We start from the raw sequence: 15,462 nt of genomic DNA on the forward strand, positions 1-15,462 counted from the left end.
CATGACATCACCATATTGGTTTTGACTAACAGCAGTTCTGAATTGAAGTCAGAAGTTTACATACACTTAGGTTCGAGTCATTAAAACTAATTTTTTTTGAACCACTGCACACATTTCTTGTTAACAAACTGTAGTTTTTGCAAGTCGGTTAGGACATCTACTTTGTGCATGACACAAGTCATTTTTCCAACAATTGTTTACAGACAGATTATTTCACTGGATCACAATTCCAGTAAGTCAGAAGTTTACATACAGTAAGTTGACTGTGCCTTTAAACAGCTTGGAAAATTCCAGAAAATGACGTCATGGCTTTCAAGGCCTACCTTCAAACTCACTGCCCTTTTGATTGACATCATGGGAAAATCCAAATAAATCAGCCAAGACCTCAGAAAAAAAGTCTGATTCATTCTTGGGAGAAATTTCCAAACGCCTGAAGGTACCACGTTCATCTGTACAAACACCATGGGACCACGCAGCCGTCATACCGCTCAGGAAGGAGACGTACTTTCATTCCCAGATGAACAGCAAAGGATCGTTTCAAGTCGCTGGAGGAAACAGGTACAAAAGTATCTATATCCACAGCAAAACAAGTCCTATATCGACATAACTTGAAAGGTCGCTCAGCAATGAAAAAGCCACTGCTCCAGAACCGCCATAAAAAAAGCCAGATTAGCCGTGGGAGCAGCTAACCGATCGCTGCAGCTGTACATAGTCTATCGATAAACAGCCCACCCATTTTTACCTACCTCATCCCCATACTGTTTTTATTTATTTACTTTTCTGCTCTTTTGCACACCAGTATCTCTACCTGTACATGACCATCTGATAATTTATCACTCCAGTGTTAATCTGCTAAATTGTAATTATACGCCTACCTCCTCTTGCCTTTTGCACACAATGTATATAGACTCTCCTTTTTTCTACTGTGTTATTGACTTGTTAATTGTTTACTCCGGGTGTAACTCAGTGTTGTCTGTTCACACTGCTTTGCTTTATCTTGGCCAGGTCGCAGTTGCAAATGAGAACTTGTTCTCAACTAGCCTACCTGGTTAAATAAAGGTGAAATAAAAAAATGTTTTTTTTTTAAAAGCAAAGGGGTGGCAGCATCATGTTGTGGGGGTGCTTTGCTGCAGGAGGGACTGGTGCACTTCACAAAATAGATGGCATCACGAGGAGAGAAAATTATGTGGATATATTGAAGCAACATCTCAAGACATCAGTCAGCAAGTTAAATCTTGGTCACAAATGCGTCTTCCAAATGGACAATGACCCCAAGGATACTTCCAAAGTTGTGGCAAAATGGCTTAAGGACAACAAAGTCAAGGTATTGCAGTGGCCATCACAAAGCCCTGACCTCAATCCCATAGAACATTTGTGGGCAGAACTGAAAAAGTGTGTGCAAGCAAGGAGGCCTAGAAACCTGACTCAGTTACACAAGCACAGTAAGGAGGTATGTGACAATTCACCCAACTTATTGTGGGAAGCTTGTGGAAGGCTACCAGAAACGTTTGACCCAAGTTAAACAATTTAAATGGCAATGCTACCAAATACTAATTGAGTGTATGTAAACTTCTGACCCACTGGGAATGTGATGAAAGACATAAAATCTGAACTAAATAGTTTTCCTTTACTATTATTCTGAAAATAAAGTGGAGATCCTAACTGACCTAAGACAGGGCATTTTAACTAGGATTAAATGTCAGGAATCGTGAAACTGAATTAATGTACACTGCTCAAAAAAAATAAACTAAACACAAAAATAACACATCCTAGATCTGAATGAATGAAATATTCTTATTAAATAGTTTTCTTTACATAGTTGAATATGCTGACAACAAAATCACAACAATTATCAATGGAAATCAAATTTATCAACCCATGGAGGTCTGGATTTGGAGTCACACTCAAAATTAAAGTGGAAACAACACTACAGACTGATCCAACTTTGATGTAATGTCCTTAAAACAAGTCAAAATGAGGCTCAGTAGTGTGCGTGGCCTTCACGTGCCTGTATGACCTCCCTACAACGCCTGGGCATGCTCCTAATGAGGTGGCGGATGGTCTCCTGAGGGATCTCCTCCCAGACCTGGACTAAAGCATCCGCCAACTCCTGGACCGTCTGTGGTGCAACGTGGTGTTGGTGGATGGAGCGAGACATGATGTCCCAGATGTGCTCAATTGGATTCAGGTCTGGGGAACGGGTGGGCCAGTCCATAGCATCAATGCCTTCCTCTTGCAGGAACTGCTGACACACTCCAGCCACATGAGGTCTAGCATTGTCTTGCATTAGGAGGAACCCAGGGCCAACCGCACCAGCATATGGTCTCACAAGGGGTCTGAGGATCTCATCCCGGTATCTAATGGCAGTCAGACTCTGTCTCCAGACTCTGTCACGTGCTCAGTGTGAACCTGCTTTCATCTGTGAAGAGCACAGGGCACCAGTGGCGAATTTGCCAATCTTGGTGTTCTCTGGCAAACGCCAAACGTTCTACACGGTGTTGGGCTGTAAGCACAACCCCCACCTGTGGACGTCGGGCCCTCATACCACCCTCATGTAGTCTGTTTCTGACCGTTTGAGCAGACACATGCACATTTGTGGCCTGCTGGAGGTCATTTTGCAGGGCTCTGGCAGTGCTCCTCCTTGCACAAAGGCAGAGGTAGCGGTCCTGCTGCTGGGTTGTTGCCCTCCTACGGCCTCCTCCACGTCTCCTGATGTACTGGCCTGTCTCCTGGTAGCGCCTCCATGCTCTGGACACTACGTTGACAGACACAGCAAACCTTCTTGCCACAGCTCGCATTGATGTGCCATCCATGATGAGCTGCACTACCTGAGCCACTTGTGTGGGTTGTAGACTCCGTCTCATGCTACCACTAGAGTGAAAGCACCGCCAGCATTCAAAAGTGACTAAAACATCAGCCAGGAAGCATAGGAACTGAGAAGTGGTCTGTGGTACCACCTGCAGAACCACTCCTTTATTGCGGGTGTCTTGCTAATTGCCTATAATTTCCACCTGTTGTCTATTACATTTGCACAACAGCATGTGACATTTATTGTTAATCAGTGTTGCTTCCTAAGTGGACAGTTTGATTTCACAGAAGTGTGATTGACTTGGAGTTACATTGTGTTGTTTAAGTGTTCCCTTTATTTTTTTGAGCAGTGTATTTGGCTAAGGTGTATGCAAACTTCCGACTTCAACTGTGTACACACACACACACACACACACCCTTTTTCAGGACCGTCTTTCAAAGATAATCATAAACCTCCAAATAGCTTCACAGATCTTCATTGTAAAGAGCTTAAACACGGTTTCTCATGCTTGTTCATTGAAACAAACGATTAATGAACATGCACCTGTGGAACGGTCGTTAAGACACTAACAGCTTACAGACAGTAGGCACTTAAGTTCACAGTTATGAAAACTTAGGACAGTAAAGAGGCCGTTCTAGTGACTCTGAAAAACACCAAAATAACGATTCCCAGTGTCCCTGCTCATCTGCGTGAACGTGCCTTAGGCATGCTGTAAGGAGGCATGAGGACTGCACATGTTAACAGGGTAATACATTGCAATGTCCGTACTGTGAGACACCTAAGACAGTGCTACAGGGAGACAGGACGGACAGCTGATTGTCCTCCCAGTGGCAGAGCACGTGTAACAACACCTGCACAGGATTGGTACATCCGAACACCACACCTGTGGGACAGGTACAGGATGGCAACAACAACTGCCTGAGTCACACCAGGAACGCACAATCCCTCCATCAGTGCTCAGACTGTCTGCAATAGGCTGAGAGAGACTGGACTGAGGGCTTGTAGGCCTGTTGTAAGGCAGGTCCTCACCAGACATCACCGGCAACAAAGTCGCCTATGGGCACAAACCCACCGTCGCTGGACCAGACAGGACTGGCAAAAAAGTGCTCTTCACTGATGAGTCGCGGTTTTGTCTCACCAGGGGTGATGGTTGGATTCACGTTTATCGTCGAAGGAATGAGCATTACACCGAGGCCTGTACTCTGGAGTGGGATCGATTTGGAGGTGGAGGGTCCGTCATGGTCTGGGGCGGTGTGTCACAGCATCGGACTGAGCTTGTTGTCATTGCAGGTAATCTCAACGCTGTGCATTACAGGGAAGACATCCTCCTCCCTCATGTGGTACCCTTCCTTCAGGCTCATCCTGACATGCCCCTCCAGCATGACAATGCCACCAGCCATACTGCTCGTTCTGTGAGTGATTTCCTGCAAGACAGGAATGTCAGTGTTCTGCCATAGCCAGCAAAGACTTCTGGGACCTGTTGGATAGGAGGGTGAGGGCTAGGGCCATTCCCCCCAGAAATGTCCGGAAACTTGCAGGTGCCTTGGTGGAAGAGTGGGTTAACATCTCACAGCAAGAACTGGCAAATCTGGTGCAGTCCATGAGGAGATGCACTGCAGTACGTAATGCAGCTGGTGGCCACACCAGATACTCACTGTTACTTCTGATTTTGTTCAGGGACACATTATTCCATTTGTTAGTCACATGTCTGTGGAACTTGTTCAGTTTATGTCTCAGATGTTGAATCTTGTTCTGTTCATACAAATATTTACACACGTCAAGTTTCCTGAAAATAAAAGCAGTTGACAGTGAGGACGTTTCTTCTTTTGCTGAGTTTATATAGAAATATAGGCCGAAGTAAGTTACTGTTTGAAGACTTAACAGGACGCGTTCTTAGGCCTACAGCTCCATGGCGGTTATATAAGGCTACTATACAAAGCCTACTAATGATAACGACATGACTTATTAATAATCATAATGATGATGATAATAACAAGAAAAGGGAGGGTATAGGAGCTAGAGCTGTGTACATGTGTGACAAACAGGTGCAGTTAGATTACAATGGTATTTTTCTGCCTGTTTGGAACAGTGTAAACACTAAATCAATTATAACAAATACCAGGCTGTTTTAGTGGGGGGGAAAAAATGGTAAAGTTCAACCATGATTAAAAACAGCCAAATCTGTGAAAATATCTTTATCCGACATTTTGCCGTTGCAAAACACTCAAACAGGCAACAGAAGCAAGATTGGTACTGTATATCTACAGAAATAAGACAATCAAAAGTTGGGACACAATCCTACTCATTCAAGGATTTTTCTTTATTTTGAATATTTTCTACATTGTAGAGTAATAGTGGACGACAAACTGTTATAACACATATGGAATCATGTAATAACCAAAAACGTGTTAAACAAATCAAAATATATTATATATATTTGAGATTCTTCAAAGTAGCCACCCTTTGCCATGACAGTTTTGCACACTCTTGGCATTCCCTCAACCAGCGTCACCTGGAATGCTTTTCCAACAGTCTTGAAGGAGTTCCCACATATGCTGAACATTTGTTTGCTGCTTTTCCTTCCCTCTGTGGTCCAACTCATCCCAAATCATCTCAATTGGGTTGATGTTGGGTGATTGTGGGGCCAGGTCATCTGATGCAGCACTCCATCATTCTTGGTCAAATAGCCCTTACACAGCCTAGAGGTGTGTTTTGGGTCATTGTCCTTCTGAAAAACAAATGATAGTCCCACTAATCGCAAACCAGGTGGGATGGCGTATCGCTGCAGAATGCTGTGGTAGCCATGCTGGTTAAGTGTGCCTTGAATTTTAAATAAATCCCTGGCAGTGTCACCAGCAAAGCACCCCACACCACCTCCTTCATGCTTAATGGTGGGAACACACATGAGGAGAGATCATCCGTTCACCAACTCTGCGTCTCACAAAGACATGGCAGTTGGAACCAAAAATCTCAAATTTGCATTCATCAGACCAAAGGACAGATTTCCACCGGTCTAATGTCCATTGCTCATGTTTCTTGGCCCATGCAAATCTTTTCTTATTGATGTCCTTTAGTAGTGGTTTCTCTTTGCAGCAATTTGACCACCTGGTTCACACAGTCTCCTCTGAACAGTTGATGTTGAGATGCGTCTGTTACTTGAACTCTGAAGCATTTACTTGGGCTTCAATATCTTCAGGCTGTTAACTCTAACTTATCCTCTGCAGTAGAGGTGACTATGGGTCTTCCTTTCCTGTGGGGGTCCTCATGAGAACCAGTTTCATCACAGCAGAGGTAACTCTGGGTCTTCCTTTCCTGTGGGGGTCCTCATAAGAACCAGTTTCATCATAGCAGAGGTAACTCTGGGTCTTCCTTTCCTGTGGCGGTCCTCATGAGAACCAGTTTCATCATAGCGCTTGATGGTTTTTGCAACAGCACTTGAAATTTTAAACGTTTTTGACATTTTCCAGATTAAAAGACATGGGAGGTCAGTCAAAGTAATGATTGACTGTTGCTTCTCTTTGCCTATTTGAGCTGTTCTTGCCATAATTTGGACTTGGTCTTTTACCAAATAGGGCTATCTTCTGTATACCACCCCTACCCTGTCACAACACATCTGATTGGCTCGAACGCATTAAGAAGGAAAGAAATTCCACAAATTAACAAGGCACACCTGTTCATGTGCAAAGCTGTCAAAGGCAAAGTGTGGCTACTTTGAAGAATCTCAAATATATTTTGATTTGTTTAACACTTTTCTGGTTACTACATGATTCCATGTGTGTTATTTCATGGTTTTGATGTCTTATTATTCTACAATGTAAAAATATGTACAAAAATTAAGAAAACTCCTGTAATGAGTAGATGTGTCCTAACTTTTGACTGGTATTGTATATGGGTAATTTGTAAAAGCCAGGCACATTTAACAGTTAGGTTATTTATTATAGACCTAATTAAGTTGGGGTTTGCCCACTCCACAATTTTCTTAGACATTAAGGCTAAGCCATATGTGCACAGGACTAGTATTACTGGAGAATGTTGGTCATGTAATTATTACTCCAGAATGTCTGTTATTCCAGAGGTCAATACGGACGGGATTCTTTTTTTCCGAAACCGCACCCTGTATTTATAATTATTTTCTCCAAGACAATTGACAGTTATGACAGAAGCCTGGATTTTTATCTTTCTAGGCATGAAGAAATTTCAACAAGTCCAGACAATAACAGGGCTACACTGATAACTCGAGTTCCCAAGTTTCTAAACCATACCAAAATCAGCTTCGTTATAGTGTCACCATTACATTTCAATTGTGGAAGTGTGATCATAATCATTAGGATATTTTTGCGCTCTGCAGTAAAAATATGTACCATAGCCTTCAGATGTGAGCTAAACGTACACTTGAGATGCGTGTTAAGGCTATGGATGAGAAAGTAAATACATCATTTCCAAACATTTAGGTCAGTTGTATGCTGCGTCGCAATCTATTAACAGCAAGGGTTACAGAATAGGCTATGGGTAACAGTCCGTTCAATTTATCAAATCAGTTATAGTTTTCTTGCTCAAACCGTGAGCAACACCTGTCAAACTCAGACATTTCTCTCAAAACACAAGGATGTCGAGAGGACTTTTAGATTTCACCAAAAAAAATGCAGGTTATTTTGGCTGGAATTGTTACTCTCCTGCCCTGTACAAATTACTGACATGGCAGATTCGGACGGGACTAAAATTACAGATGTGGTGTTTGTGCACATAATTAAAATCCCCAGACCACCCCCAGAAAAACGAATCCAGTCCGAATCGGTATTTAAATGCTAAGGCAGTTTCCTCCGCCACATTGTTCTCAATCCCAATATGCTGGTTAATTCTGCTATTATGCACATAGTAACGGCACACTGAAGATTATGTTTCTGAACCGTGGACAGCGACCAATACAAAGTGGGAGAAAGCGTATTTATTATAAAATAATATTAGATTTTAGTGTTGCACCATTATTTTTACATAACCAAACACAATTTCAGTATCACGTCGTAAGAGTGACTGTGCCACCCCCGTGGCCTCCAATGGATTAGTCCAGAGACAGGCGCGACTCAGACAGGTGTCTTGTGCACAATGGGGGGAAAAAAAATAAAAATAGCGACTGCTCGGCTAAAGAAATCTTGGTCGAACCAAGAGCCTATCGACCAAACAATCAAACCAGTTGACTAAATGGGGTCAGCCCCCTTGGAGAAACCAGTTAGACCTATCACTCACGTTGGTAATCATGAAGTGCTTTGAGAGGCTGGTTATGGCAAACAACTCCATCATGCCTTACCTACTCCGATATGTATACTTACCCCCACAGATCCATTGATGGCATAATCTGAATTTCACTCCACACTGCCCTCACACAACTAGATAAGAGGAATACCCACGGTGCATTCGGAAAGTATTCAGACCCCTTCCCTTTTCCGCATTTTTTGTTACTTTACAGCCTTATTCTATGAAATATATGTTCCTCAATCTACACACAATACCACACAACGACAAAGCAAAAAAAAAGTTGTAATTTTTTCATAATTTACTAATTAAATACCTTACAAAACATCTTATTTACATAAGTATTCAGAACCCTTGATATGAAACTCAAAACTGAGCTCAGGTTCATCCTGTGTCTATTGATCACCCTTGAGATGTTTCCACAACTTGGAGTCCACCTGTAGTAAATTCAATTGATTGGACATGATTTGGAAAGGCACACAGCTGTCTATATAAATGTCCCACCGTCAACAGTGCATGTCAGAAAAAAACCAAGCCATGAGGTCGAAGGAATTGTCCGTAGAGCACCGAGACAGGATTGTGTCGAGGCAGGATTGTGTCGAGGCACAGATCTGGGGATGGGAACTAAAAAAAGTATGTTCTGCAGCATTGAAGGTCCCCAAGAACACAGTGGCCTTGATCATTCTTAAATGGAAGAAGTTTGGAACCACTAAGACTAGAGCTGGCTTTCCGGCCAAACTGAGCAATTGGGGAAGTAGGGCCTTGGTCAGTGAGGTGACCAAGAACCCGATGGTCACTCTGACAGAGCTCCAGAGTTCCTCTGTGGAGATGGGAGAACATTCCTGAAGGACAACCATCTCTTCAGCAATCCACCAATCAGGCCTTTATGGTAAAGTGGCCAGACAAAAGCCACTGCTCAGTAAAAAGGCACGACAGCCCGCTTGGAGTTTGCCAAAAGGCAGCTAAAGGACTCTCCGACCATGATGAAACCAAGATTGAACTCTTTGGCCGGGAATGCCAAGCCTCATGTCTGGAGGAAACCTGGCAAATCCCTACGGTGAAGCATGGTGGTGGCGGCAGCATCACGCTGTGGGGCTCTTTTTCAGCGGCAAGGACCTGGAGACTATTCAGACTTGAGGGAAAGATGAACAGAGGAAAGTACAGAGAGATCCTTGATGAAAACCGGCTTCAGGACAAGTCTTTGAATGTCCTTGAGTAGCCCAGCCAGAGCCCGGACTTAAATGATTAAACATCTCTGGAGATTCCTGAAAATAGCTGTGCAGTGATGCTCCCCATCCAACCTGACAGAGCTTGAGAGGATCTGCAGAGAAGAAGGGGTCTGAATACCTTCTGAATGCACTGTAGGTCAATTTCTACTTTGTGTAAGGTTATAACGCAGGCAAGGACCTGCCAGACTAGAGATACAAGTCTCTGCTTAACGTAAAATGACTGTATATATAAACAAGTAATGGGGCTGCCTTTTTGTTTTTCAAATATCAGGTTGTAGCTTTAAAATGGTTGATGGTAACCCGGATCAGAGAAAGATCAAAACAGGAGGAAGAGGCCATAGGCAGTCAGGTCAGAGGTCATAGAGTACCCTGGAGTGGCGGTGATCTTGTACTTGACCATAGACGAGCCTCCTCGGTCACCACGGATCAGGGCTTTGACGGCTGTGGGTGTGGCCATGGGGTCTGGTGTAGAGTGAAGCTCCATAATGTCATCCTGCTCTCTTACAGGCTCCTGCGCCGATGTTACGGGAGACTGACCTGGAAGTAGTAGCAATAAGAAGAAGAATGTTATAGTCACCTACTGAGATGTGTGCACACACACCGCTAAGTCCCCTTTCAAATATATCCACCCACCTCTTCAGGATATCACTATGTCCTGGTGTCGTAAACTCATTCATGACACCACCACCGGAACTATATTCTATTTGCTGGATTCTGACTTCTTAACTGGAAATATGAAATATACTAAATATACTGGAGAGGAGAAAGACCAGTCGGGATTCAGTTTTATTACATTTTTTTTAAATTGAACCTTTATTTAACTAGGCAAGTCAGTTAAGAACACATTCTTATTTCCAATGACGGCCTAGGAACAGTGGGTTAACTGCCTGTTCAGGGGCAGAACGACAGATTTATACCTTGTCAGCTCGGGGAATCGATCTAGCAACCTTTTGGTTACTGGCCCAACACTAACCACTAGGCTAGTGTTAGTTACCTGCCACCCCAGTCAGTACTCCAATTAGTTGTTGGGTTGTAATTTGAAATACTTGCTACACCAGAAGTGAATGGTTATCTGTAGGAGGAATGTATAAGGTGGAGTCAATTAAGGTTGGATATGAGCCAGGGCTTGGAATGTTACTGGGTAACGAAAAGGCAATAACATGGTTGCAGTCACTGATAAGGGTGGAGAGCTGTACATTAGTGAGGAATGTGGACCGAGCTCAGGTCACAGTAAGAGAAGGAACAGTTTATTACCCACATCACTTTACAGCTTTATTGCTAGACAGGAAGATGTTTAGAGGGAAGTAGACTTAATCTAAATTAGGGGTATATATTAGAGGTCGACCGATTATGATTTTTCAACGCAGATACAGATACCGATTATTGGAGGACAAAAAAAGCCGATACCGATTAATCGGACGATTTTTTAAATGTATTTGTAATAATGACAATTACAACAATACTGAATGAACACTAATTTTAACTTAATATAATACATTATAAAATGAATTTAGCCTCAAATAAATAATGAAACATGTTCAATTTGGTTTAAATAATGCAAAAACAAAGTGTTGGAGAAGAAAGTATAAGTGCAATATGTGCCATGTAAGAAAGCTAACGTTTAAGTTCCTTGCTCAGAACATGAGAACATATGAAAGCTTGTGGTTCCTTTTAACATGAGTCTTCAATATTCCCAGGTAAGAAATTTTAGGTTGTAGTTATTATAGGAATTATAGGACTATTTCTCTCTATACCATTTGTATTTCATATACCTTTGACTATTGGATGTTCTTATAGGAACTTTAGTATTGCCAGTGTAACAGTATAGCTTCCGTACCTCTCCCCGCTCCTCCCTGGGCTCGAACCAGGAACACAACGACAACAGCCACCCTCAAAGCAGCATTACATGCAGAGCAAAGGGAACAACCTCTCAGAGCGAGTGACGTTTGAAACGCTATTAGCGCACACCCCGCTAACTAGCTAGCCATTTCACATCATATTGTTACACCAACCTAATCTCGGGAGTTGATAGGCTTGAAGTCATAAAGAGCAGAGCTGCTGGAAAAACGCACAAAAGTGCTGTTTGAATGAATGCTTATGAGCCTGCTGGTGCCTACCATCGCTCAGTCAGACTGTTCTATCAAATCATAGACTTAATTATAACATAACCCACAGAAATACAAGCCTTTGGTCATTAATATGATCGAATCTGGAAACTATAATTTCGAAAACAAAACGTTTATTATTTCAGTGAAATACGGAACCGTTCCGTATTTTATCTAACGGGTGGCATCAATAAGTCTAAATATTCTTGTTACATCGCACAACCTTCAATGTTATGTCATAATTACGTAAAATTCTGGCAAATTAGTTTGCAATGAGCCAGGCTGCCCAAACTGTTGCATATACCCTGACTCTGCGTGCAGTGAACGCAAGAGAAGTGACACAATTTCACCTGGTTAATATTGCCTGCTAACCTGGATTTATTTTTAGCTAAATATGCAGGTTTAAAAATATATACTTCTGTGTATTGATTTAAAGAAAGGCATTGGTGTTTATGGTTAGGTACACGTTGGAGCAACGACAGTCCTTTTTCACGAATGCCCACTGCATCGATTATATGCGACGCAGGACACGCTAGATAAACTAGTAATATCATCAACCATGTGTAGTTATAACTAGTGATTATGATTGATTAAGTTTAATGCTAGCTAGCAACTTACTTTGGCTTCTTACTGCATTCGCGTAACAGGCTCCTCGTGAGGCAGGTGGTTAGAGCGTTGGACTAGTTAACCGTAAGGTTGCAAGATTGAATCCCTGAGCTGACATGGTAAAAATCTGTCGTTCTGCCCCTGAACAAGACAGTTAACCCACCGTTCCCAGGCCGTCATTGAAAATAAGAATGTGTTCTTAACTGACTTGCCTAGTTAAATAAAAAAAAAACATCTATTTAAATCGGCGTTCAAAATTACCGATTTCCGATTGTTATGAAAACTTGAAATCGGCCCCAATTAATCGGCCATCCCGATTAATCGGTCAACCTCTAGTATACAGTGCCTTGCGAAAGTATTCGGCCCCCTTGAACTTTGCGACCTTTTGCCACATTTCAGGCTTCAAACATAAAGATATAAAACTGTATTTTTTTGTGAAGAATCAACAACAAGTGGGACACAATCATGAAGTGGAACGACATTTATTGGATATTTCAAACTTTTTTAACAAATCAAAAACTGAAAAATTGGGCGTGCAAAATTATTCAGCCCCCTTAAGTTAATACTTTGTAGCGCCACCTTTTGCTGCGATTACAGCTGTAAGTCGCTTGGGGTATGTCTCTATCAGTTTTGCACATCGAGAGACTGACATTTTTTCCCATTCCTCCTTGCAAAACAGCTCGAGCTCAGTGAGGTTGGATGGAGAGCATTTGTGAACAGCAGTTTTCAGTTCTTTCCACAGATTCTCGATTGGATTCAGGTCTGGACTTTGACTTGGCCATTCTAACACCTGGATATGTTTATTTTTGAACCATTCCATTGTAGATTTTGCTTTATGTTTTGGATCATTGTCTTGTTGGAAGACAAATCTCCATCCCAGTCTCAGGTCTTTTGCAGACTCCATCAGGTTCTTCCAGAATGGTCCTGTATTTGGCTCCATCCATCTTCCCATCAATTTTAACCATCTTCCCTGTCCCTGCTGAAGAAAAGCAGGCCCAAACCATGATGCTGCCACCACCATGTTTGACAGTGTTCAGGGTGATGAGCTGTGTTGCTTTTACGCCAAACATAACGTTTTGCATTGTTGCCAAAAAGTTCAATTTTGGTTTCATCTGACCAGAGCACCTTCTTCCACATGTTTGGTGTGTCTCCCAGGTGGCTTGTGGCAAACTTTAAACAACACTTTTTATGGATATCTTTAAGAAATGGCTTTCTTCTTGCCACTCTTCCATAAAGGCCAGATTTGTGCAATATACGACTGATTGTTGTCCTATGGACAGAGTCTCCCACCTCAGCTGTAGATCTCTGCAGTTCATCCAGAGTGATCATGGGCCTCTTGGCTGCATCTCTGATCAGTCTTCTCCTTGTATGAGCTGAAAGTTTAGAGGGACGGCCAGGTCTTGGTAGATTTGCAGTGGTCTGATACTCCTTCCATTTCAATATTATCGCTTGCACAGTGCTCCTTGGGATGTTTAAAGCTTGGGAAATATTTTTGTATCCAAATCCGGCTTTAAACTTCTTCACAACAGTATCTCGGACCTGCCTGGTGTGTTCCTTGTTCTTCATGATGCTCTCTGCGCTTTTGACGGACCTCTGAGACTATCACAGTGCAGGTGCATTTATACGGAGACTTGATTACACACAGGTGGATTGTATTTATCATCATTAGTCATTTAGGTCAACATTGGATCATTCAGAGATCCTCACTGAACTTCTGGAGAGAGTTTGCTGCACTGAAAGTAAAGGGGCTGAATAATTTTGCACGCCCAATTTTTCAGTTTTTGATTTGTTAAAAAAGTTTGAAATATCCAATAAATGTCATTCCACTTAATGATTGTGTCCCAATTGTTGTTGATTCTTCACAAAAAAATACAGTTTTATATCTTTATGTTTGAAGCCTGAAATGTGGCAAAAGGTCGCAAAGTTCAAGGGGGCCGAATACTTTCGCAAGGCACTGTATATACACACACACTTGTGCTGGTGGGAACATGTCTTTGTCTGTCCAGCTGTCTGACCCGTTGGGTGAATAAACTTGGTTTGAGCTTTAATAATCATCTGTGAGTTTTTACACGGTTCATTTAGAACCTAACATATTATACGCTTGGAAAGTGGAGATATCATTGAACGTCAAAATGTTTTTAAAAAAAAAATCGCTGGACACACCTTGCAGTTTGCAAGACACTGTCGCACTTGCTAGCAAAGACATTTGTGGTGGCTAAATCACAGGAAATTGTGAAAGTATTTATTTCACCTTTCACCTGCGTTCTGGTAGAATGCATTCAGTTGTGCAACTGACAACTGCTTGTAACCCTTTCCCTTTCTAGTCAGAACCTGTCCCAACTGACACAGGTTAAGAGATTTAAGATTGGTACACTGTGGGAGATATGAAGGGCTGCACACTGTTTTTATGCTCCAAATTCACTGCTTTATTGACAATGTTTAGATTCTAAACTGATATAATTCTTTATGACCATATAAAAAATAAAAAAAATGTTTTAACTTTTACCTTTATTTAACTAGGCAAGTCAGTTAAGAACAAATTCTTATTTACAATGACGGCCTAGGAAAAGTGGGTTAACTGCCTGTTCAGGGGCAGAACGACAGATTTGTACCTTGTCAGCTCGGGGGTTTGAACTTGCAACCTTCCGGTTACTAGTCCACCGCTCTAACCACTAGGCTACCCTGCCACCCCATATGTACCTCTATCATTGATAAAAAAATAAAAAAAAATCAATGTTTTATTTCACCTTTATTTAACGAGACAAGTCAGTTAAGAACAAATTCTTATTTACAATGACGCCTACACCGGCCAAACCCAAACAACCCTGGGCCAATTGTGCGCCACCCTATGGGACTCCCAATCGGGGCCGGTTGTGAAACAGCCTGGAATCGATTCAGGGTGTCTGTAATGACACCTCTTACACTGAGATGCAATGCCTTAGACTGCTGTGCCACTTGGGAGCCCAAAACTATGTGCCAAATGTGAATTGGTTTCCATAACCACCAACGGTTGTGACAAGAGTGAACACAGCTTCAACTCGAAGTGACTTTTTCATAGCAGGTTAGGATAATTAATGTGGCAGGTTAGGTGACTAAGGTTAATAATAGGAAAAGGATTAGGGTTAGCTAAAACATTCTCCTAACCTGCTACGAAATGTCACTTCTGGTTGTAGCTGTAATCCCTCGAGTCACAACCGTTGGTTGGGGCAGGTACCCTAGCGGTTAGGAACGTTGGGCCACTAATTGGGACAGAGAGGAGTCTTCAGAACAGGCAAGCTACCTTATCCAGTTGTTGCCGTATAGGTTCCCACTAGTTACAACAGCCATAAAATTGTAAATTGGTTATATCGGGGGGGAAAAATCTGGAAAACAAAAATGTCCTTTTTGTTCATCATTTAAGGTTAGGCATAAGGTTAGCAGTGTGGTTAAGGTTAGGTTTAACAGATTTTAAGAAGATACATTT

General features: G+C 42.2%; 1 protein-coding gene across 2 annotated transcripts in view; it reads right to left on the bottom strand.

The window, feature by feature from the left end:
- Positions 1 to 15,462, bottom strand: part of ckap2l (cytoskeleton associated protein 2 like) — a 47,965-nt gene that overhangs the window by 5,507 nt on the left and 26,996 nt on the right. For both annotated transcript variants that reach the window (XM_036936380.2, XM_036936381.2), the window contains one exon: positions 9,657 to 9,825. In XM_036936380.2, coding sequence (XP_036792275.2) covers positions 9,657 to 9,825 — 169 coding nt within the window. The remainder of the gene's footprint in view (positions 1 to 9,656; positions 9,826 to 15,462) is intronic.

The sequence above is a fragment of the Oncorhynchus mykiss genome, chromosome 11 (assembly GCF_057628025.1).
Source record: "Oncorhynchus mykiss isolate SJ-2025 chromosome 11, ASM5762802v1, whole genome shotgun sequence".
NCBI classification, from domain to species: Eukaryota; Metazoa; Chordata; class Actinopteri; order Salmoniformes; family Salmonidae; genus Oncorhynchus; species Oncorhynchus mykiss.